This window comes from Rosa rugosa, chromosome 5 (assembly GCF_958449725.1).
Source record: "Rosa rugosa chromosome 5, drRosRugo1.1, whole genome shotgun sequence".
NCBI classification, from domain to species: Eukaryota; Viridiplantae; Streptophyta; class Magnoliopsida; order Rosales; family Rosaceae; genus Rosa; species Rosa rugosa.
Genome location: NC_084824.1, coordinates 5,311,253 through 5,338,685, shown reverse-complemented (window position 1 = coordinate 5,338,685; position 27,433 = coordinate 5,311,253). Strand labels below are relative to the sequence as shown.

The 27,433-nt window shown below is 39.2% G+C and overlaps 6 protein-coding genes across 8 annotated transcripts; 4 read left to right on the top strand and 2 right to left on the bottom strand.

Annotated features, from left to right (window-relative positions):
- Window positions 1-2,968: 2,968 nt before the first annotated feature.
- LOC133709918 (CSC1-like protein At1g69450) lies at window positions 2,969-7,516 on the bottom strand. Its single transcript, XM_062135872.1, has 9 exons — window positions 6,930-7,516; window positions 6,627-6,690; window positions 6,194-6,403; window positions 5,766-5,957; window positions 5,318-5,616; window positions 4,545-4,821; window positions 4,002-4,277; window positions 3,406-3,639; window positions 2,969-3,308 (listed from the first exon to the last, which is right to left on the bottom strand). The coding sequence occupies exons 1-9, from the start codon at window positions 7,364-7,366 to the stop codon at window positions 3,138-3,140; spliced, it is 2,160 nt and encodes a 719-aa protein (XP_061991856.1). The 5' UTR covers window positions 7,367-7,516; the 3' UTR covers window positions 2,969-3,137.
- Window positions 7,517-7,850: 334 nt separating this feature from the next.
- LOC133710155 (26S proteasome non-ATPase regulatory subunit 11 homolog) lies at window positions 7,851-10,448 on the top strand. Its single transcript, XM_062136161.1, has 2 exons — window positions 7,851-7,986; window positions 8,906-10,448. The coding sequence occupies exon 2, from the start codon at window positions 8,932-8,934 to the stop codon at window positions 10,198-10,200; it is 1,269 nt and encodes a 422-aa protein (XP_061992145.1). The 5' UTR covers window positions 7,851-7,986; window positions 8,906-8,931; the 3' UTR covers window positions 10,201-10,448.
- A 739-nt stretch (window positions 10,449-11,187) lies between these two features.
- LOC133709765 (vesicle transport v-SNARE 12) lies at window positions 11,188-13,162 on the top strand. Its single transcript, XM_062135623.1, has 5 exons — window positions 11,188-11,449; window positions 11,608-11,666; window positions 11,758-11,946; window positions 12,505-12,675; window positions 12,873-13,162. The coding sequence occupies exons 1-5, from the start codon at window positions 11,353-11,355 to the stop codon at window positions 13,023-13,025; spliced, it is 669 nt and encodes a 222-aa protein (XP_061991607.1). The 5' UTR covers window positions 11,188-11,352; the 3' UTR covers window positions 13,026-13,162.
- A 4,961-nt stretch (window positions 13,163-18,123) lies between these two features.
- LOC133709251 (uncharacterized) lies at window positions 18,124-20,015 on the top strand. The gene is made up of 5 exons (XM_062134933.1): window positions 18,124-18,749; window positions 19,064-19,163; window positions 19,263-19,383; window positions 19,488-19,583; window positions 19,669-20,015. The coding sequence occupies exons 1-5, from the start codon at window positions 18,350-18,352 to the stop codon at window positions 19,798-19,800; spliced, it is 849 nt and encodes a 282-aa protein (XP_061990917.1). The 5' UTR covers window positions 18,124-18,349; the 3' UTR covers window positions 19,801-20,015.
- A 1,339-nt stretch (window positions 20,016-21,354) lies between these two features.
- On the top strand, window positions 21,355-25,396 carry LOC133709250 (serine/threonine-protein kinase VIK). 3 transcript variants are annotated; one of them, XM_062134931.1, is made up of 12 exons: window positions 21,355-21,706; window positions 21,805-21,879; window positions 21,971-22,087; window positions 22,503-22,597; window positions 22,954-23,074; window positions 23,196-23,275; window positions 23,942-24,001; window positions 24,166-24,287; window positions 24,381-24,466; window positions 24,582-24,697; window positions 24,882-24,957; window positions 25,197-25,396. In XM_062134931.1, the coding sequence occupies exons 1-12, from the start codon at window positions 21,410-21,412 to the stop codon at window positions 25,242-25,244; spliced, it is 1,293 nt and encodes a 430-aa protein (XP_061990915.1). In that variant the 5' UTR covers window positions 21,355-21,409; the 3' UTR covers window positions 25,245-25,396. The 3 variants fall into 3 exon arrangements, with proteins under 3 accessions (XP_061990915.1, XP_061990916.1, XP_061990914.1); XM_062134932.1 differs by having other exon boundaries at window positions 21,356-21,706; window positions 25,033-25,396; XM_062134930.1 differs by having other exon boundaries at window positions 21,357-21,706; window positions 24,882-25,396.
- A 327-nt stretch (window positions 25,397-25,723) lies between these two features.
- On the bottom strand, window positions 25,724-27,376 carry LOC133709676 (transmembrane emp24 domain-containing protein p24delta9-like). Its single transcript, XM_062135491.1, has 4 exons — window positions 27,064-27,376; window positions 26,777-26,986; window positions 26,164-26,240; window positions 25,724-26,077 (listed from the first exon to the last, which is right to left on the bottom strand). Exons 1-4 carry the CDS (start codon window positions 27,271-27,273, stop codon window positions 25,933-25,935), a joined length of 642 nt encoding a protein of 213 aa, XP_061991475.1. The 5' UTR covers window positions 27,274-27,376; the 3' UTR covers window positions 25,724-25,932.
- Window positions 27,377-27,433: the final 57 nt, after the last annotated feature.

Sequence of the window (27,433 nt, the reverse complement as noted above, 5' to 3'; positions counted from 1 at the left end):
TGGGCATTTTGAATCTTTTGCAGACCTCTAAATATTGAGGTTGAAAAGTAATGGATCACATGAAAGTGAATAGAATACATAACTAGATTGGTGGTAAATCAGTTTATAATGAGAAATCAGCCTTTTAGAAACCCTTGATAAAGGTTTTTTTTTATATATATTTTTTATACAACCCTCCATAAAGGTTGTCCATAAAGATTAATGACAAGTTAGAGTGAAAAGGAAGATCTTGAACATTACTCTTATGTCTTAAACATGAAGTGAAAAAAGTTTTTACTTTTATATCGCACCTCAATGGACATACTCAACAAAAGAGAAGAAGAACAGAAATCAGTCACATTCCCTTTTGCTACTACTTCAAGACCCCCAATTGCCTCATCTTTAATGAACATGATTAGTGGCAGTGATGTGAGAAGGGGGCCATTGATGCACTTAGGAAGGTGGGTCTCTTTGAATTTTAAGGATGAACATTGTAGAATGTGGTGATGGGACAATATCATTAGTGTGGAGCCGATTCATATTTAACTTATTTTCCAAGATTTGGACCACATTATACTCGAACCATACCCAGCAAGATATATCCATCTGGCTCACTGTTTTTGCCTTTTGTTTGTATAATATGAATATTGACAAATCATAAGGAATGCCCATTGGCCATGTTTGATTGAGTGTACAATTACCAGCCTAGCTTAGGATGGAGAAGAACAGAAAGTTAATTCATATTTTAAGAGATTAGGCTATTGGTCATAAATCCTCACTGAATTGGGTGATTAAGACTTCAATCACCAGCAAAACATGAGACAATGGCTTTTGCTTTCTTGATCTGCTTAAGAGAAAAGACTGCAAGTGTTTCAATTCATATCATTGAAAATTTTGCTTCCGGTCAAAAATAGTTGATAAGTCAATTTCGCTACGAAAACTTATTCCATGCACCGGTAGTATAAGTAACCCAACACCTATTAGGTGATCTCAACCACTGATATTTGTAGTCAACTTTTTTTTTTTAATTACAAAAAAGTGCACTTGATATTATCTAGCCATCAATTTCTATTGATGCAAATACACGTCGGTACTCTGAATCCATTCCTGTCAACTATTCACAAAACTAAACTCATATTAATATGCTTTTATGAGCTATCAAGAAACGAGAAATGTAGATAATATTGATTTATTAATGAGAAACTAACTCTCAATAGCAAATCAATTTTATGTAAATGATTTGAGACTAGATTGAACTAGTCTATCACTTCTATGAGTTGGTCTATAATTGTATGGAGCTTATCGACTTAATACATCAAGTCGTCCAAATCCCTAATTCAAATGGGGTACTGATTAGCAGAGGAAACTACAAACCTTTGAAATATCCTACAGAAAAAACGGTGCCTGCCATATATGTTTAAGTCCTCATTATTGCGTAATCCTATAGTCATACAAGATTCTCTTTTATCTGGTTGTTTGAGACTTGGATATTTTTAGATTTGTTCAGAAACAGAGTAAAATAATGGTAACACACATCCTAATGGTTTTCATGAGACTATTTTATGGGCACTCTGATATTGATGATATATTATAAACTTTTCTAGATGAAATGGGAATTAAAAATATCACTTTCATCTCCAACCATTTGTTTTGATGTCTGTAAATATGATCCTGATTAAACAAATCTTCCGGAATGATTAAGGGTGGTGAATGGAGACGTACAGAGTTTTATTTGTTAAAGTGATCATTTGATAGAAAATCGACTGAATGAGTAAAGGAATTCAAGATTTTAAAACAATTGACGTGGACTTATATTCTTGGACAGTCTTTTATTTTGTGATCGAATTCAGCTATACACGTAAACAAATTATATCATAAACAAGAGCACATATGACCAAATTAATCAAGGACACGTCGACCAATTGCACTTTAACATTGTATTAAAATATGGTTGTTTACTATTTTTCAAAATTTAAGTTGCTAGGATTGGAATTAACGATTATTATTCTCATACAATTAGTAATATATTGCGGTCAAAGAAGATTGTGATTCATGAATACAAAATTCAGTGGGGCGGCATGAAGACTTGTTCAGTTGTGTCATATGGGAATGGGAGGAGCTAATTTTACAGTTAACAGCTAATTAATAAACTAATATTCATTAAATAAATGTTTGATTCTGTATTTTATGTTTCCAAGATTGTTTTTTTTCAAGTCAGTAGGCACATATTAGCTGTAAACAGTAAAAATTGAGATCATATATTAAGATTTAAGAACAATGAACTGCATATTTGAAATCAAAGATCCATGACTGTATCAGTACATTGATTTTGAAATCTTTCCTCATAAACTTTTGACAATCTGCTATGGAAAGGAGAGAATAATATGAATCTATCTAAAAGCTAACAAGTCACTTTCTTTTTTCCTAGATTTTAGCTCATACCACTCATGGATGTTGGTGGGGAAGATATAGAAGATCCTGGAAAGGATAATCTCGACCATGAGACCTGCAATCTTTGACTATCTTTTTGTTTCGGAATATGGTATTTCGATCCTGGAAACTAAAAGGACAATGCTGATGATGATTCTAGACCAAAGAAAGGCGGTAATAATGATTCACCTTGTGACTGGTTTCAGAACACATGGACCATGCATCGATATTGCAACAATTCACATCTTAATAGATTCTTTTAAGAAGCTTGCCAAATGATTGATAGTTACTTTGATTGTTCTTCTCTCAGCAGCTTCACATTCGATTAGGGTAATGAGAATAAAACCAGAAAGAGGAAACAGCAATGAATCTGCTTCATTGCAATAAATTCAATCAATCTACATTATAGGCAGTTAGGCTTGACTACTAGAGGCACAATCTTTATCAAACAGATACCATCAGTTTGTCCATTTCTTCATCGTGAATTGACGTATAGGTGATCTGAAGAAAACACCTATAAATATGGCTGTAGACACGCATTCACAGATGGATATGCAGATACAAGGAGAACAACGCATCGATCAGGATGGAGAATGATCTTTTGATAACAGTTTTATTTTACAGGGAAAAAGAATAAGGTATCACACCAAACTGACAGTAGACAACGTATGACCTACACTAAAACCACCATCTATATGTCATCAAGAGATTACAACCATACCTCAACCTCATGAATGACTTGAAGAAGAAGCAGATAGAAGAGGGCTGTTGAGTCTGTCACCGTTCGCAGAAAAATTGATAGGCATCAAAGCCGGGTCTTGATAGACACCAACCAATTTACTGTAAAATTCAGGCATAGTAGGATCATTCTCATCTTGCCTGTCCTTTTTTAACAAACTCTGTAACAGAAAAAAGAGAAATCAGGTTAACATCGGCGCAGGGATTTATATATAGAGGAAATTTTAGTGTTAATAATGGTGTGGCTTTTGAACAGACCTCAGCAGGATAGGCAATAAAATTGGGCAGGAAGCGTTTCCGGCAGTACTCATTAAAAAGAAGTGTGAACACAGGAAGAGGGAAAGTTAGGGTTGATGCTACAGGGATATTCTTCAGTGTAAAGACTCCAACTGCAATAGCGTGCATAAGTACCAGAGAAAATATAACTGAATTGTGAGCGATTGGCCAGAACTTCCCCGCAGTTTCATACCGAGGCGCATATACATTTATGAACTGCAGAGAATTTTTGCTGAGCATCAGTACAGTAGATACAAATGAAATCCAAAATCTTAATTTATTGAGGGAAACTTTCTAATAATTGAGGACTCAGGACTGCTTAGAATTTCATGAAAACCGGTGACAACTTCAAAAGTATATATAAATATAAGTATCTACAACTCATTGACTAGGCAATGTATGGTTGTCCAATCTAAGAGCTTTTGTCATTGTATCCATTCAAAATGGTGGGAAAATTTGCAGCAAGTCAGTAACATCCAAAAAGCAAGATTAACCATTTTCCCTACAAGCTCAACTAATATGTATCTCAACATTATAACTTTGAAAGATCAAAATATTACTAAATGAAACCTGCTGACCTGATTACGATAGATTATGTATCCAAGACAGAGGTACACCAATAGGAAGGGCAGAATTAGTGGAGCTAGAAAGAAGTATGTGATACCAAGAAGTACAAAAAAGAGAATTCTTGGCATGTGACTATGGTAAGGAATGGCTGGAACTTCAAGTTCATCATCTTTACTGTCAGTAAAAGGTCTTTTCATTAGACTCCAAAGTAAAGGAATTATGCGAAAGAGTTCTGATGAAATACTTGTCCATCCTGATGTGACAACGTATGCAATGAAAAAGGACGCCTGTATCACCCAAAGTAAATTATGTTAATATTGAACCTTATGATATCTTAACAAGGTATAAAATGTATACTCATCAATTTTTGCATGCATAAACAGATGGAATTTTAATTTAGACAAAGATTTATCTTCCTAAAATAAGTTCTGAGATCTGCTTGAAACTAGATACAGCTGAGGATTCTGTGAATATTGAAATTGTGATTCTCCAAATTGGATTAAGAAGTAGGAGAAATTTTATACAATTCAGTTTTAGAGGTAATATTTTCACACCTGTGCAGGAACAGCAGAAGCTAGCTTTGCAGGAATGTTCTTAGGATCAAGAAAGATGGAAATCTTGTAGAATACGGATCCAGAAAATACAGTAGCAAAAAAAATGTTCCATACTGTGAACCAAAGTACTTTTGAACACGCACTCTTTTGTATTGCACTATTAGAAATATAGCCTTGAATGGATGAAAAACCCTCCATGACAGGAGGCACCATTTTCAGAAATAACAGAAGAATGAGACTGGGAAGGTATCCTGTAATGACTTCACTGACAAATGTTCTGCACAAAAACACCACAAAGTTAGAACTTTGCACCATTAAAAGATTAATTCTAATCTCAAATTGAAGACTTCAATCTGGCTCTTCCATACAAATCTGGTTGAAACTGGAATTATGCAGCAGAAGTATTCAATAATTCAATCGACAGAAATCAAATATTCCACTTTGCATTAAGATCAGGGCACATATCAGAAAAAAGAAAAACCAAAACCCTCCGACTTAACCAGAGTACACTAGTCAATCCATCATGCAATAGCTCTACAAATGAGAAAATGTAAATGTCGTCAGTAGAAAGTGGTTGCTTATAAGTTCTTAATGTATGTTCCTGTGCACATCATAATTTAATATACATACTCGCCAATTAAGAATACTAGAAGCAACTCTGCAGGAGTCATATATATATATATATATATATATATATATATATATATAGACACACACACAATGTCTCAAAATATCTTCTGGAGAGTAAGGAAACGTACAGGATATTCACTCACATGGTTAGAATGCTCGTGAGGAAGGGAAAGTAGATTTCCAACTGGCTTAAGTTAGTGAGACCTTGAACAAGTACAACAGGAATGAGGAATATGATTGTAAGAAGAATGCAAGCAATTATAACCACCAGCTTAGATATCCATCTTCGAATGAATGATGAGGAAAAGAAGGGCCAGTAAACATCATGTGGTTCAGGAGCTTGCTCTGTGACCCATCGTGTAGGATTGGTCGATTGTTGCAAGTGGAAAGCAATTGCGGCACCATACCGAGACTTGAAGGACACAAAAGCAGCTCGAACTTCCTAATCCATATGAAAAAAAATGCACTCAATAACATTCCCTGAAAACCCCAATAGCACACCCAATAAACAGCTTAATGAAAGAGAGAGAGAGAGAGAGAGAGAGAGAGAGAGAGAGAGAGAGAGAGAGAGAGAGTTAGTTCAGCACTTACTTCTCCTGCTAACGAAACCTCTGATTGCTCCAATCTCACATTCTCCTCTATATCCTCAAGCGTCTTTTCGTAATGATCTTGTAGATTAACCTTGGGTCCGAACAACCCAAAAGTACCGGAATGTTTATACTTTTGCTTATTGGGATCTGACTTCAAGTAAACGAGTCTGCTATACAATTTTTTTGCATCACTCTGAGACAAATAAAAACAGATAATTGTCAGTATAGTGTAGAAAACATGTTGAAGCAAGAACCAAGTGAGAAACTTAGAACAAGCATTTATGATTGTATGGATCTTTCTCAGTTAACTAATCGTACGGATATTTCAGAAAAGAGAACAAAAAAAATACAACCAATAGAGAAAAGAAGGTGAGAAAAACTAAAAAACACCGAAACAGAATATAGACATCAGAAAAAAGTAAAGCTTACAATGAGATTCTTAAGTTTGTTTGTTCGACGAACAACACTATGTGACAGATATGTAGAAGGATGATACTCGCTAAAGAATCTCTCAACACTATCACTGACGCTGCTCCCTACAGGAACAGGAATGCTGCGAACTAGGATGGTGAACTGATGTGGTTGAGGCTTGGATGCAAGAAAATAACTGGTCCTCTTTTCACAGATATATCTATATTCCTGCAGAATTAAGTATTCTTCAGTATCCATTTCATCTTTTGGCTCTTCCACATATCATAAACCGTACACCAAAACTACAGAACATCATTTGCTTCCGAGGAAAAAATACAAACGTAATAAATTTCATCATGGTCTTAAACACACTGAATATAACACTGCACCTCGAAACTCTGTGCAGGATAGTCTTAATATATCAAGCCATAACTGCACCAGATTTACTTACATAATAGAGTAGACAGCAGATAAAGATGGTGACAAGGTACACCGCCGAAAAGTGAACCCACAACCTGTGAAAAATGATAATATTAGCAAGTTATGCTCGAATATTGTTTAACAAAAATCTCAACATATCGACATATAACTGCACCTGGTTCTACTAGCATGACTGTGAGATACAAGGATTGGATTTAGTTTCTCAATGAATATAGGATTTAATCTCTATTCTATTCTGATCGTAGAGAACGATCGGGTAAATAAATCAATAACACACTACACAGTAAGTAACCGTAACGAGAGTGACACTTACAAGCTTGAGCCGCTGCCAACATTTGAAATACTGAACACATCCAATGAGTTATTAGACAGATCGGCGAAGTCAACATACTCGAGCGCATCGCCGGAGCAGTTCACCGGAAGCAGAACGAAAACGCCAATAACTCCGGCGAACAGAAACACTCTCAGGCTGAAATTGATGAGCCGCATAAAAACCACGGCGTCCAAACCCGACGCCGCGAGCAAATCGTCCTCGGTGAGCTTCCAGGCCCTTCGGAGCCAATCGGGAGAAGGAATCAGCCTCTCTAGATTGAAATGGCTACTCTTCTTGTACCCGCCTTCGGCCAAAACTCGCGGTATGTACACCTCGGAGTTGCTCGGCTGTTTTCTCAGGATGGAGTAGAGCGTGAAGAAGAGAACGCACAGGCCGGAGTTTATGGCCAGTGACGTCACCAGCGCCGAGACGAGCATTTTTCTCCGGCGGTCGCAAAAACCCTAAGAGAAGAAGGTTCGGGAGCTTCCCCAGAACCGGATTTTAGTGTTGAGAATTGGATTGGATGATTGAGAATTTGATAATTTTTAGTACAGTAGCTCGACCAGACTCTGGGATTTTTATATGCCGAGATTGCCCCTGCGTGTTCGTTGCTTATTTTTCTTCACGGAAGAGAAGCTTCGTCGGAGGTGATTTTGGGGATTTCGGTAGGGGAGGAAAGGAAGGGTTGCTGAAGTCAACGGCTACCAGCCGGTCAAATTCCCGCGGAATTTATAGCTTTATTAATTCAAAAAAAAAAAAAAAACTATTTATAGCTTTAAAAGGAAAATTATTTTGGTGGGTAGGGTTTTAATGGGGTACGGGAAATGGTCCGTCAAGGAATTTACAGCAGACCAATAGGAAATAAAAGCAAAACATTGATTTTTTTTTTATTTTTATCTTTTTGTTTTTATTTTTTTTTATCGAGCTATTACTTAAAAGAGTGTTGGGACTTCACAAATCGACTTCTTCTCTTTTCTCTGTGCGCATCACAACCGACCCTTCTCTCTCTCCGCACGTCATCGTCTTCACTCTTGCTTCCAGCTCGAGTCGATATCAGGTATGTTTGCCGCTCTCTCTCTTTCTTCGGCGATCTAATTATCTGTTAGTTTCTTGTTGAATCTAATTTCACTAGGTATTTCTCTGATTTTTTTTTAATTTTTATTTGTTTGCCGGACTTCTCTGATTTTCTGACCAACTATGCCGTTTTGCGTGTCTGATTGTTGTCGTCGGATTTGATTTTTTCTCAATTTGGGTTATTTTGGGTTGAAAGTTCGTTCTTTGAGAACTAGCGGTTGCTCAAAATTAGGGCTTGTTGTGAATTGGGCAATTTTAGTTTGTATGAATGTTAGTTTCTGATGTGCCGCGTTTGATTTTCTATGCTGTGCATCTGTCTCCATGGATGATGTGTGTTTACTTGGAGCAAAGTTAAACCCTGAAGTTGTTCCTTTCGGTTTGCTCTGTTAGCTAATGAACATATACTGGAGTAGTGAATAGTGGACTGAATTAGGTATATGATAGCTGCATAGATTGCAATTAAATGACAGAATTTCTTAGTTTCTTCTACCCCGGGATCAACTAGGTGAATTCTGGGTGCGGAGATTTGGGGATGAAGCTGGTTAAATGTTGTTTTGAAGTAGATGATTAGTTGCATATTTGGGGATGGGTTGAATTTGTTACTTTGTATGGGGATTTCTCTTTTAGTTACTCTATTAATGTCTTTATCGGAGAATTGAGATTTGATGTTCGTGTTTAAAAAGTTAGTGCTGTTAGTTGGGTTAGAAGCACTTCTTTCCTTTGCAATGTTATATTACAAGAGAATTACAGTTCATGTACAGCTTTTAAAAAGCATGAAACTGTTCGGGGATCAAAATTTCTGCCTCTTTATCTTCATAGGGCCAAAATATGTTGAATGTATGGAGTTTGGAGGGTGAGTTTGTTATATGATAATAATGGTTTGGGCTGATCTCTTTCTGCAGAACTTGGATTGTTTGAAGCATTGACAATGTCAACATCATACCTCCCAGCAACAACGGATTCAATTGCTCTGGCTTTAGAGGCCAAAGCTCCATCTGAAGCCATAGCTATTCTGTATCGTATTCTTGAAAACCAATCCACTTCTTCCGAAGCTCTACGCATAAAGGAACAGGCCATCACCAATCTGTCAGATCTTCTTAGACAAGAGAATCGGGGAGAAGATCTTCGTAACCTTCTTACCCAGTTGAGGCCTTTCTTTAGCTTGATTCCAAAGGCAAAAACTGCAAAGATTGTTCGTGGCATAATAGATACAGTAGCTAAAATACCCGGCACATCTGAACTTCAGATTTCCCTTTGCAAAGACATGGTGCAGTGGACTCGTGCTGAGAAGCGAACTTTCCTTCGGCAGCGAGTGGAGGCCAGGCTTGCAGCTCTTTTGTTGGAAAGCAAGGAGTACTCAGAAGCACTAACTCTCCTCTCTACCTTGATCAAAGAAGTGAGAAGGCTAGATGACAAGCTTCTCCTTGTGGACATAGATCTGTTGGAGAGTAAGCTTCACTTTTCTTTGAGAAATCTCCCTAAAGCTAAGGCTTCACTGACTGCAGCTAGAACAGCAGCCAATTCTATCTATGTGCCTCCAGCTCAACAGGGAACTATTGATTTGCAGAGTGGCATCCTTCATGCAGAAGAAAAAGACTACAAAACTGCTTACAGTTATTTCTTTGAAGCATTTGAAGCCTTCAATGCTCTTGAGGATCCTCGGGCTGTCTTTAGCCTCAAGTATATGTTGTTGTGCAAAATTATGGTGAGCCAGGCTGATGATGTGGCAGGAATTATATCATCCAAAGCAGGCTTGCAGTATGTTGGGCCTGAGCTTGATGCCATGAAGGCAGTGGCTGATGCTCACTCGAAGCGCTCTTTAAAGCTTTTTGAGACTGCTTTGCGGGATTATAAGGCGCAGCTAGAGGATGACCCTATTGTCCACAGGCACCTGTCTTCCCTGTATGACACTCTGTTAGAACAGAATCTCTGCAGGTTGATTGAACCTTTCTCAAGGGTGGAAATAGCTCATATTGCAGAACTGATTGAACTCCCTGTTGACCACGTGGAGAAGAAGCTGTCTCAAATGATTCTGGATAAGAAATTTGCAGGAACTTTGGATCAGGGTGCTGGCTGCCTCATCATTTTTGAGGATCTCAAGACCGACGCCATATACCCTGCTACGCTAGAAACCATATCCAACATGGGTAAGGTTGTTGATAGCCTCTATGTGAGGTCTGCCAAGATAATGGCATGAGCTTGAAAGAGGAGCAAGGCAGTTTCCTTACCTGCCACCTGTTTCTTTTGATTCTATTTTGGATCAACTCTGTCATAACTCCACTGGAATGCATAGCATGCCAGTAGTAATCCTTTCATGATTTTTAGCCTAAATTGTACTGTGATCTTGGTAGGTTCTACCATTTGGATATTTTCTTTTTACATGGAACATGTACTCAGGTTGTTTGGATTTTAGATTGGAAGTTAATTTTCAGAGATCTGACCGTGTATTGTGGTTTGTTAAATCCCCTCCTCTACTTTTGTTTCTTAATCACTAGCAAAAAGTAATTACAGACTTGCAGGATTGTGAGGTTGAAGTTTTGAAGTAGTGCCACAACGGGGCAGCTTCATATTTATCTTGTCAAGATTTACCTTGGGTTTAAATATTGCCCTTACACCTCTTACATTAGAAAAGAAAAACATCATAGGCAATGCAGTAGAAGGAATTATAGAGGATCAGATTTAGGATCATGTTGGCGAAGAAATGGAAGATATGCAAAAACACATATTTGACCTGATTAGCTGCAATATGATTGTATAAGCAAATTAAGCATCAAAATGCTCGCAATGAATTCTATTGCATAAGTCTCTTATTTATTTATTTATCAGTGAGTTGAACTGAGTAATTAAAACAGTATAGGTAGACAACATCTAAGTAAACATCTTCAATTTGGATTTTGTAGGAGCCTAGGAGGTATCGTTATTCATTCTTTTAATTGAGAATCGTTAATCAATATGTGTTAGAGATGCTGTAACGAAATACATGAATGAGATAAACCTACCTATACGAAAAGAAAGACTAGGATTCAAATCCTCCTTTGTATGAAATCCTCAACTTTGGACATGTATAGCCTAGAATTCACAAATGTTCAATCTTCCCGAGCAAGAAAACGAAAAGAAGAGTGCAGTCAACTATCCAAAACGCACCGGTTTAGCAAGGATATGCCGAATTTTTGTCTAGGACCAAAAGGACCTCTGGGTTACTAACTTGAAATCTACCTCACGTCGTTTCACCGTCAAACGAAGAGAAAAGCAGAAGACTTTTGTTCTCCAATCTGCGTCCTCCGAGCTCCAACACCAACAACCGATCCCTCACTCCGACTCCGATTGCATCGATTTCTGAGCCACAGAGATGAGTGAGGTCTTCGAAGGCTACGAACGTCAGTACTGTGAGCTCTCCGCCAACCTCTCCCGGAAATGTAACGCCGCCGCTCTTCTTCCTGACCAAGGTAATTTTCAGTTACTGAGTCCACTGATCGTCTTCAATTTTTCAGCTTGTCGTGTTCTTAATTGCTGTTATTCACTGCTGTGATTAGTAAGATGGGAGATTGTAGCTGAAGGAATTTTGGGGATTTAATGTCAATTAGGGTTTTTGTGGTTATTGCAGGGCAGAAGCAGCAGAGGTTTTCTGAGATTAGAGCTGGATTGGATGATGCTGATGGTTTGGTAATACGACTTCTAAATTTCGCTTCTTTTGGTTTTGATTGCAAAATGTGCTTGTTTGTGAATGAGGTGATGTTGATTTGATTGTTTTCAGATTCGGAAAATGGACCTGGAAGCAAGAAGCTTGCAGCCGGGGGCAAAGGCGGTGCTGCTTGCAAAGTTGAGGGAGTACAAATCTGATCTCAATAAGTTGAAGAGGGAGATCAAAAGAATCACATCACCTAATGCTAATGAGATAGCTCGTGATGAGCTTTTGGAGTCTGGGATGGCGGATATGCACGCGGTATGTCAGGACCTCTGGATCACTACATTACCAGTGTGAATTTTCTCTAGTACTATTTGATTGAAGGAGTTGTGTGCATTTCTGTTTGACATGATGTGATGCAAGTTTGAATTCCCCAATTAGAATTACATTGAGACTCCTTAATCTCGTCACCTTGAAAGTATATGAGATGTTTGTGGTTAAAGAGACCTAATAACTTGTGTATTAAGTAAGCCTAAAAGGAAATGAACTTTGTAATCGAGGTTCAATTAGAATTTTACTCAGTCTGCTTTGTAGGAGGGACTTTCTGTTTATAAAAGCCTTGGTCCCTGCATATATACATACAGTTCTTGCCCCATTGAGAGAGTATCACAATAGTTGCTGTGCATAAAACTTAAGCTGTGATCAAATTGGCAACCAAGTTTAGAATTCATGATTCTTCTTGTGTTCTATGATCATGTATGCTTTATGATAAGTGTCCATGTTTATGTGTTGTAATCTTTATCTTATGTCCTTCGTTTTGTTTATCTTTGTTATAATGAAATAAACTTTGTCGGTGATTTCTGTACAACAAAACAGGTTTCTTCTGATCAAAGAGAGAGAGTGGCAATGTCAGTTGAGAGATTAAATCAGTCAAGTGACAGAATTACTGAGAGCAGAAGAACCATAATGGAGACCGAAGAGCTTGGTGTCTCCATTCTCCAAGATTTGCATCAACAGCGTGAAACTCTCCTACATTCCCATAAGAAAGTATGTTAGCTATTTGATCATCTTTGTGCTAGAGTTTGATTGTCACTTGGACTTGAATTGTTTTAGTACCATTCATTCACATATCCAATGCCAGATTCAATCCTTAGCTTCCTTCACAAGGAGCCAGAAACCCAACATATATATGGACAAAGTGGCTGCAATACTAGTGAATTCATTATTGTTTTTTTCTTTTGCAGCTTCACGGGGTAGATGATGCCATCGACAAAAGTAAAAAAGTCTTGACTTCCATGTCACGGAGGATGACCAAGCATAAATGGATCGTCGGCTCAGTCATTGGAGCTCTTGTTGTTGCAATCCTATTTGTTATGTATTTTAAGCTCTCTCGTTAATGGACTCCTGATTACCCTCTACGGTACAGGTCATACATCTCCATTATTTGTAACTATGCTTGTTGTCCAGTGAATTATGCATGTGTGAATCAAATTCTTACCATATTTCCCATTGAATATGCTTGATTTTCAGCGAACTATACATCTCCATTATTTGTATCTATGCTTGATTTTCTTAAACACCAAAAACAGTTTACTAAATATAGTAAACACGAAACCAAAAGTGTTACTGAACCCGCTCTACGCAAATGAAGATTTGGGAGTCTCCCCATTGAATCTCACGATCAAACCCAGCAGTACCTTTGATCAAGATCATGAGTGGCTCGTTAGTCGGCCACATTAATTTCGTGATTTGTTTGCTCAAAAAAATCTTGTACGTTCCTTCTCTTCCCGGCCATTTCAGAAAGCTCATTGGAATGCCTTGGCGCCAACAACTACAAATTGACCATTGAAATACATTTTGACGAAGATTTCAAACGGAATCATACTGCGGAGAAGTTTATTTTGAATTGTCGTTGCTCGAGCCTCGGTCAAATTTATTTTGACGAAGGCTTCCAGTTAACCTTTTGCGGGAGACTGTTTGGGATCCTTCATACGAGTGTGAGAGTGTCGTGGGGAGCTCGGCACTTGGCATAACCAGTTCTTAGGTTTTAGTCCCGATTTCGATTGTGCAAAGGTCAGACATTGTGTTTGGAAACTGTACAGGACTACGGACTTCGGTATTCACCCCTTAATGACATTTGGATTCGTTACAAAACTGCATAGGTTAGTGTAACTCATAATCAATTCGCTAATTACTGCAGTTCTTGGCCAAAGCTATACTTTTTGTTCGAGTATAGAAAGATGAATCGGGGTAACTTCAACTGGGATCTGCCTATTCAGTGTTCAAGGTGTTCTCCTTTCTTTTTCTTTGCATACTTGAATTGCGGTTTCCTATTTAGGGTTTAATACATGTTGATCGAGATGATTTGCATGCATGGTTTCGATCACTAACTTCGCTCCTAATTTATGAAACACGTACAACGAAAAACACTCAGTTTGTAAAGTAACCAATAATCAGTGGACTGTTATGCATCTCTTAACGTACACCTAGGTTTACGTTAAGCAAATTAACGATCGAGGTTCGTAATTTCATATCTCAGTTATGATCTCACAAAAGCACAGTTATCTTATAAATTTCAAGTCCTCGGCCACAAATTTGTTCATCAGAAAATAAAATATGGGTGGTGATCAGTTTCATTTAGTTAATTACTATCTGATTTGCACGATCATCTTCTCCCTCTTCTTATCATTCCCCATATCTGTAGAAAGCTCGTGGAGTTGCCTCGGTGCCCAGGAGTACAAAACCACCGTCCAACAAGAGTTCGAGCAAGACTTCAGAAATGCGCACCCAAATAATTACAATAGCTTCAGAGTTGAGTGTGAGGCTATGAACTCGTTAGCGGTCACCCTGGACTTGAAGGTTACTGCGGAATCTAATTCCAACGGCATTGCGGAGTTGAAGACATGTGGGGGGTGGTTCGTTGACCCAAAGTACAGATGCCTAGTATATTTGGACGACGGTACCTGGAATGGGTTGTTCCGGCCATTGCTGCCGGAGTACGACTGTGTCGAAAAGAACCACCACTGCTGGTGGAAGCTGCATGACGGGTATTTACTTCGCCACTCGCCCAAGCGAAACGGCTGGCTTCGTCAAAATTATGGCCTCGGCTGGGTTCCGCAACCCACAGCTGAAGACATAAAATAAACTAGCCCACAGAAACATGATGAATATAGAGAAAGATCATTAGAGCCTAGTAATCGATTAGAACCTCCCATACGATCAGTCCAAAGAGAAAAGATACATTATATTTGTTGTTTATCGTATGATTTTCATTAACTTTTAATAATAATTTCATTTCACCATCTTATAGCAACTTTACACCAGAAAGGTATTTCACTTCATACAATATTTCTAATTCCATCGGCTATATATTCACTAATTTGATTAATTTAATTTAGAGGCCGTGACCACTTACCCGATTTTAGGCTAAAAATTGTCCACTTACTCCACTAAAAGTTTTTTAATATTATTTACCCAATCTAACAACTATTGACAGTTTTAACCTCATTTTAATTATTAAATTACAATCATCTCTCTCTCTCTCTCTCTCCCCCCCCCCCCCCCCCCCCGATTTCAGATCGCTCTCTCTCTGCAAACACCACGTCCGGTTCCTCAAATTCCAATCCTCGTCGGAGCGAGTCGTTCAGAGACCTGAAGCTCTGATGACGCTGCAGCATGTCGAAGAGTGGAGTTTCGAAGGGACAAATGCCGATGCCCGTCGTCACAGAGCAGCAACGTCTTCATGAAAGCCTTACTGGAGCCTCTCCTTCCTCGAAACCTTAATCTAACATCAGCGAAGTTCACCTCGCCGCCGCCGCAGACCGGGCGCCGAGGAGGTAGGATTCGGATCGAGCCTGGACGGCGAGGCTGGAGTTGTTGGTGGTGTCGGCGTCGAACCAGAGGACGGGGACTTGTGGTGGAGGTTGAGGAGGAGGGCGATGCGGCCTTGGCAGTCACCGACGAGGAGGAGGTGGCAATTGGAAGGATTGGTTGAGAAAAAGTCTCGACCGGGGGGGGGGGTTGCTGAAGCTTGCTCCGATTTGGTGCCCAGAGCAAATTTCTGGGTTTTTTTTTTTTTTTTTAGAATGAGATAGTCTTCTTCTTTTTCTATCTCTCTGAAATCTGAAGTGTTCCAGGATGGAGGTGTTGGCAACAATTGATGGAGGTGTCGGTCTGTTTTCACCGCCTCCGTGAAAACCCGAAACACAACAAATAAAAAAATTACTGGGGGCAATAAAATGTTTATTAGGGCAATAATAAGATTATTGGGGGCAATAATCCAATAATGAAATTATTTATTTGGATAAACCTCCGAAAGCTTTCAAATTCAAAACATCTTCATTTTGCACTAATTATTGATCCCCAATAAACTTGTTATTGAGGAGCAATAATATGTTTATTGGGGGGCAACAACATGATTACTGGGTATTATTGGGGGGTAATAAAATCATACGCCGGAATCCGGTCACCGGTCCCGGTAGCCGGATTCGGGATTCCGGTCACCGATCGCCGGAGTCCACGGCCGGCCACTGGTCACCGGAGTCCGGCAAGGTCTCCTATCACTTCTCTCTCTAAGTGACAAAGAATGAGAGGGCAAAATTGTCCCAAAAATAAACAAAAAAGAATAAAAAAATACTTAATTGGGTAATAGGGAAACAATCTCTTAGAGTGTTTGGGTAAGTGGGCAATCTCTTAGAGTGTTTGGGTAAGTGGGCAATTTTTAAGTTAAAATTAGGTAAATGATCATTTCCCCTTTAATGTATTTCAGCCACACACATTTTACAATTATTCATATTGTTATCATCGGATACAATGAAATGATTCTATAACAAATGGAGGCCAACGTGAAAAAAAAAACCCTATGAGAGCAGCGCCGCTCTTCCTCAACCCTAGCCCACCGAGGCTAGGCTATCTACCTCCGGCCACCAACAGCCGATCTCTAAGCCAGCCATGGCTCTGGCCATTACACAGCAACAAAGGATGGAATATGATGGTGCGGGTTCCGACTCAACACCATGGAAGTGCAGAGCAACCTGATTGCCCTCTGCCTATTGCTTTACCTAATCTGGGGAACCTAGTCTTCTCCGACGAAGGACGGAACAAGATCGATCAACCCCAAATCGAGGCACTCCTTGTCAAGATGATCTCGATCAGATCTGGCGCGGGGTGTTGGGATATGGGCGATCGCATTGGAAGTCTACTAGGATTGCGCCCTTGGCCTCTCCTCCATCATCGATGGCAACCTATTCCGATCTCTTTGTCATCGGACTCATTGAGCATGACGGCTACTGTCTCCTCCACGAGGCCAAGGCTAGGCCTCTCTCAATCCCAATTTGCTGCTGAAGCCCTGGTTTTAATGGGGACTGTGGATCGATCTACTTCGTCCTGGCCAGGGACGTCAAGGCGAGGTGAGATGCTCCGCTTGGGCGCTGCCGGCGGTGAAGCATGCAGAGATGGAGTGGGGCTCTCGATTGCGGTGGTGCACAGTGGTGGATGGCTCCTGCTCTGGTGGATGGTTTTAACACTATCGGCGCTGGTGCTGTTGATTTGGCTGATCAAACTCCTCATCCAGCCTTTCTCGTCAATCTGGTTCCGATCAGATTCGATGTTCACTGACTTGGGCGGGGATGTCCTGATGGTGCAACTGTCTCTGTGGTTGCACTTGGTGGTCGTCGCAGCGTCAGGTGGCACTGGAGTCCGAGGCACGGAGCTGCTAGAAGGTTGCACGGCGCCGAGATTGGCTGGGCCTTTTGGGCTTGCTTACTCTTTTTGGGACTGGGATGAGGTCTTTGGGCCTTATCTTGGGCCTCATGAGGAATGGGTCAGCCTTCTAGGGCTGAGTCTCATTTAGGTTTTATTTACCTAGCCTATTTACTTGTCTTTGTAACATAGTTTATAGGCTTTCTTGAATAAGTGAGCATGGGTACCGTCAAATGATCGGACCTAATCTATGTATCGCTGTGGTTTTACCACAAACTCTTTATCTGCCCAGAGATGGTAGAGGGAGGATATGTAATGGTCCTTTCTGGCCTGAGTAATATTAATATATCGACATGATATTTTTCAAAAAAAAAAAAAAAAAAATGGAGGCCAACGTGATCAAGTTGTCATATGCCCACTACGACACTACCTACAGCTACTAACAAAAATTTCAAGCTCTTATAACTAAAATCTAGACTAATAATAACATTCAAAACTCATTGGGGAGTGAGCGAGATTCACACTTATTTTTTAACACACTCTTCACTCCTCACCAAGATGAACAGTGGTCTAATGTGGGAGTGTTAAAGATCCTTGAAATGATGAATAGTGGAGTGTATAAAATACTAGGACCTAAATGTATATTACGTTGATTTGAGGACCAAATTGAAGCTTGAGTCTAAACTAAGAACCACTTGTGCAATTTTCCCAAAATTTAATTAGAGAAAAATACAATAATTCAAATAAAATCGTGGGACGGATTAGTTAGACACTTATTAGACGCGACCCAATTCAACCGGACCCACAAGAGTTGAGCTTCACAGAGAAAATATCATCTGATTCAGTTCAGATTCCACAAGGTTTGGTTTTTGCCTTTCTTCTCCTACCTTCTAACTACCACCCAGAAAAGTTCTCAGAGTTCCATTTCTTCCACGCTCCCTATTAATCTGGACTGGAATTCGAATTCCCAAACCCTAATACCATTAATCTGTAATTCACAACCCAAATAATTATAAACCATATGGATTCCCTCTCATCGGTTTCGCCCTCCATAATCCTCCCTCCGACCGCCAACCCTCTCCGTCCGCGGCGCCGCCGGATGAGTTTCTCTCCGGTCAGCCTACGCAACCGCAACCTCTGCCTGTACTCTGTTTTCCGAGTGCCGCGCTCTCCCGATCTCTCCAGAAGGCGGTTCGGTCTCAGAGAAGCTTCCTGCAGGTCGGCCGGCGGCGGCGGAGGAGGAGCTGGGGCAAATCAGGAGGAAGAGGATTCCGACGACGAAAGTGAGCAGGTGGAGAGGGCCCTTCACCTCGACGGCAGTATTCCTTCTACTTCCGATGAGTTTGTGAAGCGCGTGTCCTCACGCGCTTACGATATGCGGCGGCACCTCCAGCAGACCTTCGATAGCAGCAGCTATGATGGTACGGAATTCGAAATTCTTTCTTGATGAAGTTTGGTTGAAATTGAATATATAGTTTTGTATCTGATTGCAAATTTGTGATTGACGTGTTGCATGGTATAATAATAATAATAATAACAATTTTTTTTATTTTTTATTTAAATCATAGAACAATCGACAGTAATTTGAGTTCCACCTACTTATGCCGCAAGACTAAATGATAATATAAGCTTGAGTTTAGGTACTTACGCCGCTAGACTAAATGATCATGAGCTTGCATGGAGATAATTAATTTGTCGGATTTGTTCATAATTTTCTGCTTGCCCTTTTGTTTAGTGTTGGAGGCTAATCCTTGGAGAGAAACTTCCAAGCCTGTATATGTATTAACTCAGAGGGAGAACCAGCTGTGCACAATGAAAACACGAAGAAATGTCAGGTCTGTTCTTCTCTCCTCTCGCTTTGGTGCGCTCATTCTATTCATTTCTGTCTGTTTTCTTTGTGATTGGGTTATAGATTGTTGGTAATTTGATGACAGTGAAGTTGAAAGGGAGCTTGGGCAATTGTTTTCCAAAGGAGGAAAGTGGAACCAAGCTAAACAGCCCAGAAATGGTAACAAGTTCCAGATGCTTGTTGAGGATATTAGGGATGGCGTGCTTGTAAGCTTCTCATGATTTCCACATACATAGTTACATACTGGTTTTAGATAATGTTTTCAATACCTATGAGTTATCTGATCAGGAATGTAAATGGGGGGTTGTAGGTTTTCGAGGATGCAAATGAAGCAGTGAAGTACTGTGATTTGTTGCAAGGAGGCGGCCAAGGTTGTGAAGGTGTTGCAGAAATAGAGGCCTCATCAGTAAGGAACAGAGCAATGGCTTCGATGTATACTTAATTTAAGTGTAAACATTTGGTAATTGTTTCTTGTGTTTGAAATGTTATAGGTATTTGCTCTGTGCCAGAAAATGAGAGGTCTAGCGGTTCTGTTTCGTCGCGGAAGAAAGCCTCCGTTGCCTCAGAGCTTGGAGCTCAACCTTAGGGCCAGGAAGCGCTCCCTTGAAGACCAACAAGACTAAATTAGGCTCACTTCGTATAATAAACGTACAACTCGCTGCTTCAAACTAGTACAGGTTTAACAGTACTCCTGCTTCTATACAACTACACTTGCCCTGAATCTGTATTATATATTCATTTGTAAATTTCGGGGTTCTCCGCTATTCATTTCCTCATCTCACTATGATCAATATAACCTCATGTTACTATGATCAATATAATCTCTTACTTATATTCAGTCTCTTGAGCTCGTTTATGTAGTCTGAGAAAGAGGTTATTTTTCTTGTGCAGCCTTGGCATACCATATACTTCTGTTTTCTTAGTTTGGCGGCCACTGCTTAGGTCCAACTGTCCAAGTATCCAAATTGAAACGGTTTTATTTATTTTAAGAAATTTCCATATGCAAACAAGTTGCCCACCTATATTTCGTATATGGCGGCCGTAATAATTCAATGACTCCAGCCCAGAACAATCAATAGTAGCAAATAAAGCAGTACCACCCAATTTCCCGGCCGAACAATTCTTAGGTTCACCCCTAGGGTGAATGAGCATATTCACCATCTCTTGCGATTAACGCATAATAACTTTATAATTTTCTAATACAACCATTCATGTTGTATAACGTAATATAAAGATTAGCTCTGTAAAAAATCAATCAAATTGAAGACCTTTTAGTTATTCATTTCTATGAAATACATGGACGGTTCATCATAGTAGTAGTAAATGTTGTTAGAACCATCCATTTGTTTGATTCAATTAGATAATTAAACGATTTCCGATTCGATTGATGTTCTACAGAGATGATCTTTAAAGGATAATTTAAGATATAAACCGTTAGATTATAAATTTATTAAGTAAAAATATGTTAATCGACAACGGGGTGAATATGCTCATTCACCCTAGCTGATGGAATTAGAAATATAGTCGTTTGGACCAACTACAAACGCTTACATGCATATCAAGTTCATACACAACAAATGGTAATTTTTTTCATTACAAAAATCAAATTTCAGGTCGGCAAAATGACCGTCCTCTCTATTTTGCAAAACTCAACTGTGTATTTAATAGTCGTCATATCTTAGTACCAATCACATAGGATTGAGAAAGAATAAACACATTCAAATCTCTTGAGATTTTGTGTGTCATTTCCATCATTTTTTGAGTATATCTCCTGAGCTTAAAGTACACCATTTTAGTGGCAAAACACTGATTAATCAATAAAAAATACTAAAGTGTATATAGCATCTTATCTAGATTCTCATGAAGCACGATGCAAAAGATATATCAAAGTGAGAAAGGAATGAGGTTCCTTTGAAAACTCTTTTTTCAAATGTTCATCACACCCCTATTCAAGCATTAGGTAAATTTCCCTTTCAGTCCTTCCCTCCCACAAAAACTTGCTCTCCAATCTTGCCAAAAATAAATAAGTAAATTTGCCCTCCGATCTTAAAGTTCTCAAATAAGTAAAATAACTGGTTAACGGAACCAACCGACTCCAAAAGTCGCCCCCACTCTGCTCTGAAAGAAATAAAATAAGGTCCAAGCCAAAAGTAAATTCAATAATTCCAGTTGGCTTTCAGAGCCCGATCCCCCCCCCCCCCCAATTCCATTTATCCGATCCGGTCTTCACTGATGAGCTCCTCCTCCGACTCGTCGGGAGCTAAGCCGTGCGCGGCGACGGCCGACAAGGACAAGCAGAAGGAGAAGGCGAGAGTGAGCCGCACCTCCCTCATACTCTGGCACGCTCACCACAACGACGCCGTCGCAGTCCGCAAGCTTCTCGAGGAGGATCGCGCCCTCGTTCACGCCAGAGACTACGACAACCGCACTCCGCTCCACGTCGCCTCCCTCCACGGCTGGATCGACGTCGCCAAATGCCTCATCGAGTACGGCGCCGATGTCAACGCCCAGGATCGTTGGAAGAACACTGTAATATTTTTTTTTTTACTGTTTAATTCGTTGAAATGCATTGCAAATTGTAGCTGTGATCTTGTTGATATATAGTTTGTGGTGAAATCTGATGGCAGCCTCTAGCTGATGCCGAAGGAGCTAAGAAGCACACCATGATTGAGCTGTTGAAATCTTATGGTGGCTTGTCTTATGTGAGTTTTGAGTTTCAGAGCTGTTTAATTATTTATTGACTGGAGTTTGTGGTGTTATTTGGTTTTCTGAATGTTGTTGATGATGGTGCAGGGCCAAAATGGGAGCCATTTCGAACCGAAGCCGGTGGCGCCTCCTCTGCCAAACAAGTGTGATTGGGAAATTGAGCCTGCTGAGCTTGACTTCTCCGGATCAGTTACCATCGGGAAGGTCTGAATTTTGAATGAAGATTGTGCTGTGCAAACTTTCAATTCAGTTTGTAATGTAGTTCTATTTACTCTGGATCCTTTTCGATATGCTGTGTGTCTATTTTACATCCACTATAATCTGTGGTTAAACTCTCACGTGCTACAGATAGTTGTCACTTGTCAGTCGATTATTTCCCACTTCACACGCATTCGTAATGTAGTCTGCATTTGAGGTTGATCTCTGTGGTAGATGACAGTTCCTTTGGGCCCCAAAGTCGGACCCTATTTTTTCGCTGTAGTTTCTTGCTCTTACGTGCCATAATTTATTGGACTTGTGCTTTGTTTTCGAGATAAAGTAGTTGTCATCTGGTTCTTGATCTACCTGCATTCTGCAAGATATGGCCTCACCGGCTCACCCTGATGTGTGATTCTTGTAGGGCTCGTTTGGTGAGATTTTAAAAGCACATTGGCGTGGAACACCAGTAGCTGTCAAACGCATTCTTCCATCTCTTTCTGGTGATAGATTAGTGATGTAAGTTCCACTTTATTTCCTATTTCTTTTTGCAGCTTAGTTGCTCTTGCAAGTGAAAGCTTCTTTGTTGCTGTTTACTTTAATTTATGGATTTGTTTTGATTGGCACATGAATGAAATTTAGTTTTTGATTCACGGAGAGTGGGTTCTCGAAACAATTTATTTCAGCATTCTTTCCTATAATGATAGCACATCTTTCCTCTATATCTAGTTTTTTGGGAAGGCTTGTCCTCAATAAAATGAATAACTGATTGATATTGAAATCACAATCAGCATTGCTTCTTTACTTTACCCCCACTTTTCCATTATATTTAAAATTTGTAAATTTCTGACTGTTTCTTTTCTTTCCTAATACAGTCAGGACTTCCGGCATGAAGTAAATTTGCTAGTGAAGCTTCGCCACCCTAATATAGTCCAATTTCTTGGAGCTGTCACAGAGAAGAAGCCTCTTATGTTAATTACGGAGTATTTAAGAGGGGTATGCTTTTGCATGTTCTATCTATGTTTGGCACTTTGTACTTTTTATTAAAGTTTTTGAAGTTGTTTTTGAAAGGTGCCATCCAAAATCACTGATGCTTGATTATTTTGTGCTGTTATAGGGAGATCTTCATCAGTACCTTAAGGAAAAGGGTTCACTTAGTCCTACAACAGCTGTCAGCTTTGCCTTGGACATTGCAAGGTACTTTAATGAAACTTTAGTTAACTTATTGCCTTATAGTTTAAGACACCTTAAATAGCTTTAAAAGAGAGATCAGGGTATGAATCCCTTTCAGAATTTCAGTTGCATAGAGTTAGTTCTTCTAAAAGTTTAATTTGTCACCATAGCAATGATTAGATCACTTGCTGTTCAGAAAGTTCAGAGTGTTAGTTTACTCTAGCATTTGTTTTGGATTACGTTTGCTTTTTCCAATTTTTCTCCCATAATTCATATATGTGTGTTGCTTGAAACAAAAAAGAGTGTCATACTTATGATTGTGGGGGATTTGAATGCATATAAAGTAAATTTTTCAAAATTGTTGAATCTGATCATAAAGACTTTGAATATGTGATTGGTGATGTGGACATGCTTTTATTATACTTTGTCTTTCATTCTTTGTTGTTAGGTAGTCAGGCCCTTAGTTTTTGCTAATCTTCTCCGAAATATGCGGATCGTTATTACTTATTAGCTTAGTTTTCTTAAATTATGCTGCAGTATTGGTATATTTAGAAAAAGAGCATGAGAGAAGTGAAGATGATCTAATATTTAGGACAAGCATTGGCCAAAACTATATTTACAGAATAAACTTAATGAATTTATAAATTTAGTACTGGTGGTAATCTCAGTTTCTAAATCTTTTGTGGACAGAGGGATGGCTTATCTTCACAATGAGCCAAATGTTATAATTCATCGTGACCTAAAACCAAGGTGAGTTGATTATAGATGCTAGAATTTCGTGGCATATGATGTTATCGTTAAGTAGTAGTAATAACTGCAAATATACAACAGCCCCAGAATTTGTCTTCACAGGTTGAAAGAAACTCTGGATTATGTATATATTTTAACTTCTGAAATGTGTTCCTTTATCTCAGGAATGTTCTTTTAGTCAATTCCAGTGCAGACCATCTCAAAGTTGGAGATTTTGGACTAAGCAAGCTCATCAAGGTTCAAAATTCTCATGATGTGTACAAAATGACTGGCGAAACTGGAAGTTGTAAGTTTCCTTTAAAAAGTTACTGTTGAATAACTTAAAATCATTGTGACTAATAGAATTTTCTTCTGTTTTTGCATTGGAACAAATGTAAAGACCGATATATGGCTCCCGAAGTTTTTAAGCACCGGCGATATGATAAGAAGGTTGATGTGTTCTCTTTTGCAATGATACTGTATGAGGTAATGTTGCTTAGTGCAAGATGTAAAAATCAGATTCGCCTTTCAAAAAAAAAAAAAAAAAGTGATGTGAAATGTTATATTCTATCTGATAGCGTCACTCTCAACTTTTAAGCAGATGCTCGAAGGAGATCCACCACTTTCAAATTATGAGCCTTATGATGCAGCCAAATTTGTGGCAGAAGGACACAGGCCAATGTTTCATGGAAAAGGACACACCCCTGAACTGAAAGAGTAAGCCAATCTTGATATATTTCTCTTAGACTGAAGCATTCTGGATCTCCTGTACAATTTCCCGACACCCTTTATATAAACATGAGTTGGTTGCTGATCAAAATCGAAAAGACCTTGTGCTTTAATATACATACTGAACCTTGAACAGGTTTATATTTATTTGTTTCCATTGAAACTTTTACAGGTTAATAGAGCAATGCTGGTCTGCTGACATGAACCAAAGACCTTCTTTCTTGGAAATTCTGAAAAAGCTTGAGAAGGTAAAGGAAAATCTTCAAACAGATCATCACTGGCACATATTCAATACATAAATTTGAAGGTGATGACGTTATCAGGTACATAGTTGATACTGTGCCAGTCACTTGTAGTCCCAATGGTGCAGATGCGATTGTGAATACGCTAAACAGGGAAAGCCTGCGATTAATGTTCTACTATTCTGTTTCAGATTCTTATTATGAGAGGAAGTGATATTGATATTATTCTTGTGTCTCTGCATCAGGATGTCTTTTTTTCAACAACCATATCCAGAAAATCTCATCGAAATTAACAAATAGAGATTTCATGTTTTGACTGGATAATCTCCTTTTCATATATGTCAATTGTAATTTGTTTGTACTCTTTTGAAATTGATGTGATGAGAATAAACACTGTATTGTTTTTTTTTTTTTTTATCCTTATTCAACACTGAAGTTATGAGTGTGTTGACGTGGGCAGCAAATATGTATTGATAAATCATAAAGGCAATGGACATGAGAGAATAAGAGGCACACATTCTCTGCTCTCTTGCACATTTTTGTTTTGTTTCTGGGCCAAAAGAGAACAAGATTCCTAAAATGGAATGCAGTGTGAGGGATGCATTGATAGAATCATGGAAGCATAAGAAAAACCAAGTTCACTAATGAAATTATTGAAAAACGAAGCACTGGGATTTTTGTATTCTTAGAAATCATTCCATGGAACTGAAGATGAAATGCGCAGAGTGGTGAAGCTCATATGACAACGGAAACCTTCGGTTAGCCAAAATGATGATGAAAATAACTAAAATTTGCTATCATTGAATGTTTCTAGAAATACAATATGACTGTAAACTTCAACAGAACTTTTCTGCTATAGTGAGCATTTGGTTGTCCTACATCATCTAACAATGTAATCTGACATCCCAACGTACAATGTTCTGTGAAATATATTACAAAGACCAGTAAAAGATGAAACTATAGAACTTCTCTAGAACAAAATCAAATAAGCTTCTTTTTCTGGAAAAAGGTCTTCAAGTGCCACCATTGCAAACCTGCCACCGATAAGCAAATAAAAAGCGAAAGAAAACTCAACCAGGCCATTTTGGAGTTGGTTGCTATATTAAGATCCTGCATTTCTTCTTCCCTGAAACAGAACATAAAACAGGAACAAAAAGTGAACAAATGATCAATGAATCTTTCTTTTTCATGAATTGATCAAAGTTTCCCTACCGTTCACGGAGGTAGGTCATCTCCTCGTGAATTGAAGTAACAGTGTCGAACAACTTCTTAAGCTCTAATTCCATGACCTGGCATTTGAAAGTATGAAGAAGTTAGATTAACTCCACAACTCAATTTCACAATGAAATACATCAGCATTACTCCAATCAAATAAAGATCATTTGGGGAAAGATCATGTGGTACATGCAACATGCTAAAGCAAAAGAAGTGTTTGTTTACTGTCTGACAATGAGCGGAACAGGAATCCATCAGTAGTTTAGATCGATGGCACAAAGAACATTTCTCATTCAAGCAATACATAACTTCAGAGAAGTCATCAAGCATCCAACCCAGTGTATAACTATTTAGATCAATCCAGTTGATTCACAACTACAAGCAGATCAATCTCTATAAACACTGAGCATAGCAAAAGACTAAGCTGAGCAAGCACCATTCTTTCTTTTCGATATATACTCAGAAAGTTTCATTGGTTTAACAAAGTGTAAGGTAAGTTATAAATTGATTACTATGCAAGTAACAGTACTCAAGCACAACTTGATCACCAAAATCATTAAATTTCTGAGCTAAATTCAATTAAAGATTTTAAATTTCAGATCGGGCTTACATCAACAGAGCCTTTCTTGGCCACATTGGACCAGTCCTTGGCCGCCACACCCGTCTTCCAATCAAACTCAATGGTCAACGTGGTCGGGGGCTTGTGATCGGGCGCCCAGAAACACGCCATGTAATCGCCGGCCTCCACCGCCTGAAAAGCAAACTGACCCGATTCCACAAGCTCCGAGTAGTGATGGCTATTCCCATAGCTCGAAGTCACCTAAAATTCAAAAGTCAATCCGATCAGTCAAACGAAAATAACCTGATTTCGGAATTTGAAATTGAATCTAAGCCTACCCTAACGGTGAGCTTGTGTGAGGGCGGCAGGGGCTGGCCTTCGTCGGGGTTGACGACGGAGTACTTTCCGACGGTCATGGCATTGGCCTTCATGTCTTCGACGATGCATTTGGTGTGACCCGATTGGAGCTCGAAGCGGATAGATTGGGATGTGGAGAATAGAAACCCTAGGATCACAGCAGCAGCAACCAGTAAACGCAATTCAACCATTTTTCTGAGAGAGAGAGAGAGAGAGATAGTGAAACCGAAGCAGGGGGTTTCGTTTCGTTCTCTTCGCAGCAAAAACTGGAATCCGACTGCGCACGTTTTAGGCTTTTGGGCCTTTGAGTGGGCTTGCAACAAAGGTTTTAGGCGAGAAGAAAGGTCAAGC

Coding starts and splice junctions, on each gene's coding strand:
- LOC133709918 (XM_062135872.1), bottom strand. CDS start 7,366: ATGCTCGTCTCGGCGCTGGTGACGTCACTGGCCATAAACTCCGGCCTG. Junction 5,617..5,765: donor AGGTTTCGTTAGCAGGAGAA/GTAAGTGCTGAA, acceptor CATATGGATTAG/GAAGTTCGAGCTGCTTTTGT. Junction 3,309..3,405: donor TTATTGCCTATCCTGCTGAG/GTCTGTTCAAAA, acceptor TTTCTGTTACAG/AGTTTGTTAAAAAAGGACAG.
- LOC133710155 (XM_062136161.1), top strand. CDS start 8,932: ATGTCAACATCATACCTCCCAGCAACAACGGATTCAATTGCTCTGGCT.
- LOC133709765 (XM_062135623.1), top strand. CDS start 11,353: ATGAGTGAGGTCTTCGAAGGCTACGAACGTCAGTACTGTGAGCTCTCC. Junction 11,450..11,607: donor CGCTCTTCTTCCTGACCAAG/GTAATTTTCAGT, acceptor TGGTTATTGCAG/GGCAGAAGCAGCAGAGGTTT. Junction 12,676..12,872: donor TCCTACATTCCCATAAGAAA/GTATGTTAGCTA, acceptor TTTCTTTTGCAG/CTTCACGGGGTAGATGATGC.
- LOC133709251 (XM_062134933.1), top strand. CDS start 18,350: ATGGATTCCCTCTCATCGGTTTCGCCCTCCATAATCCTCCCTCCGACC. Junction 18,750..19,063: donor CGATAGCAGCAGCTATGATG/GTACGGAATTCG, acceptor CCTTTTGTTTAG/TGTTGGAGGCTAATCCTTGG. Junction 19,164..19,262: donor AAAACACGAAGAAATGTCAG/GTCTGTTCTTCT, acceptor ATTTGATGACAG/TGAAGTTGAAAGGGAGCTTG.
- LOC133709250 (XM_062134930.1), top strand. CDS start 21,410: ATGAGCTCCTCCTCCGACTCGTCGGGAGCTAAGCCGTGCGCGGCGACG. Junction 24,288..24,380: donor GACTGGCGAAACTGGAAGTT/GTAAGTTTCCTT, acceptor ACAAATGTAAAG/ACCGATATATGGCTCCCGAA. Junction 24,467..24,581: donor TTGCAATGATACTGTATGAG/GTAATGTTGCTT, acceptor ACTTTTAAGCAG/ATGCTCGAAGGAGATCCACC.
- LOC133709676 (XM_062135491.1), bottom strand. CDS start 27,273: ATGGTTGAATTGCGTTTACTGGTTGCTGCTGCTGTGATCCTAGGGTTT. Junction 26,987..27,063: donor CACACAAGCTCACCGTTAGG/GTAGGCTTAGAT, acceptor TTTGAATTTTAG/GTGACTTCGAGCTATGGGAA. Junction 26,078..26,163: donor ATGACCTACCTCCGTGAACG/GTAGGGAAACTT, acceptor GTTCTGTTTCAG/GGAAGAAGAAATGCAGGATC.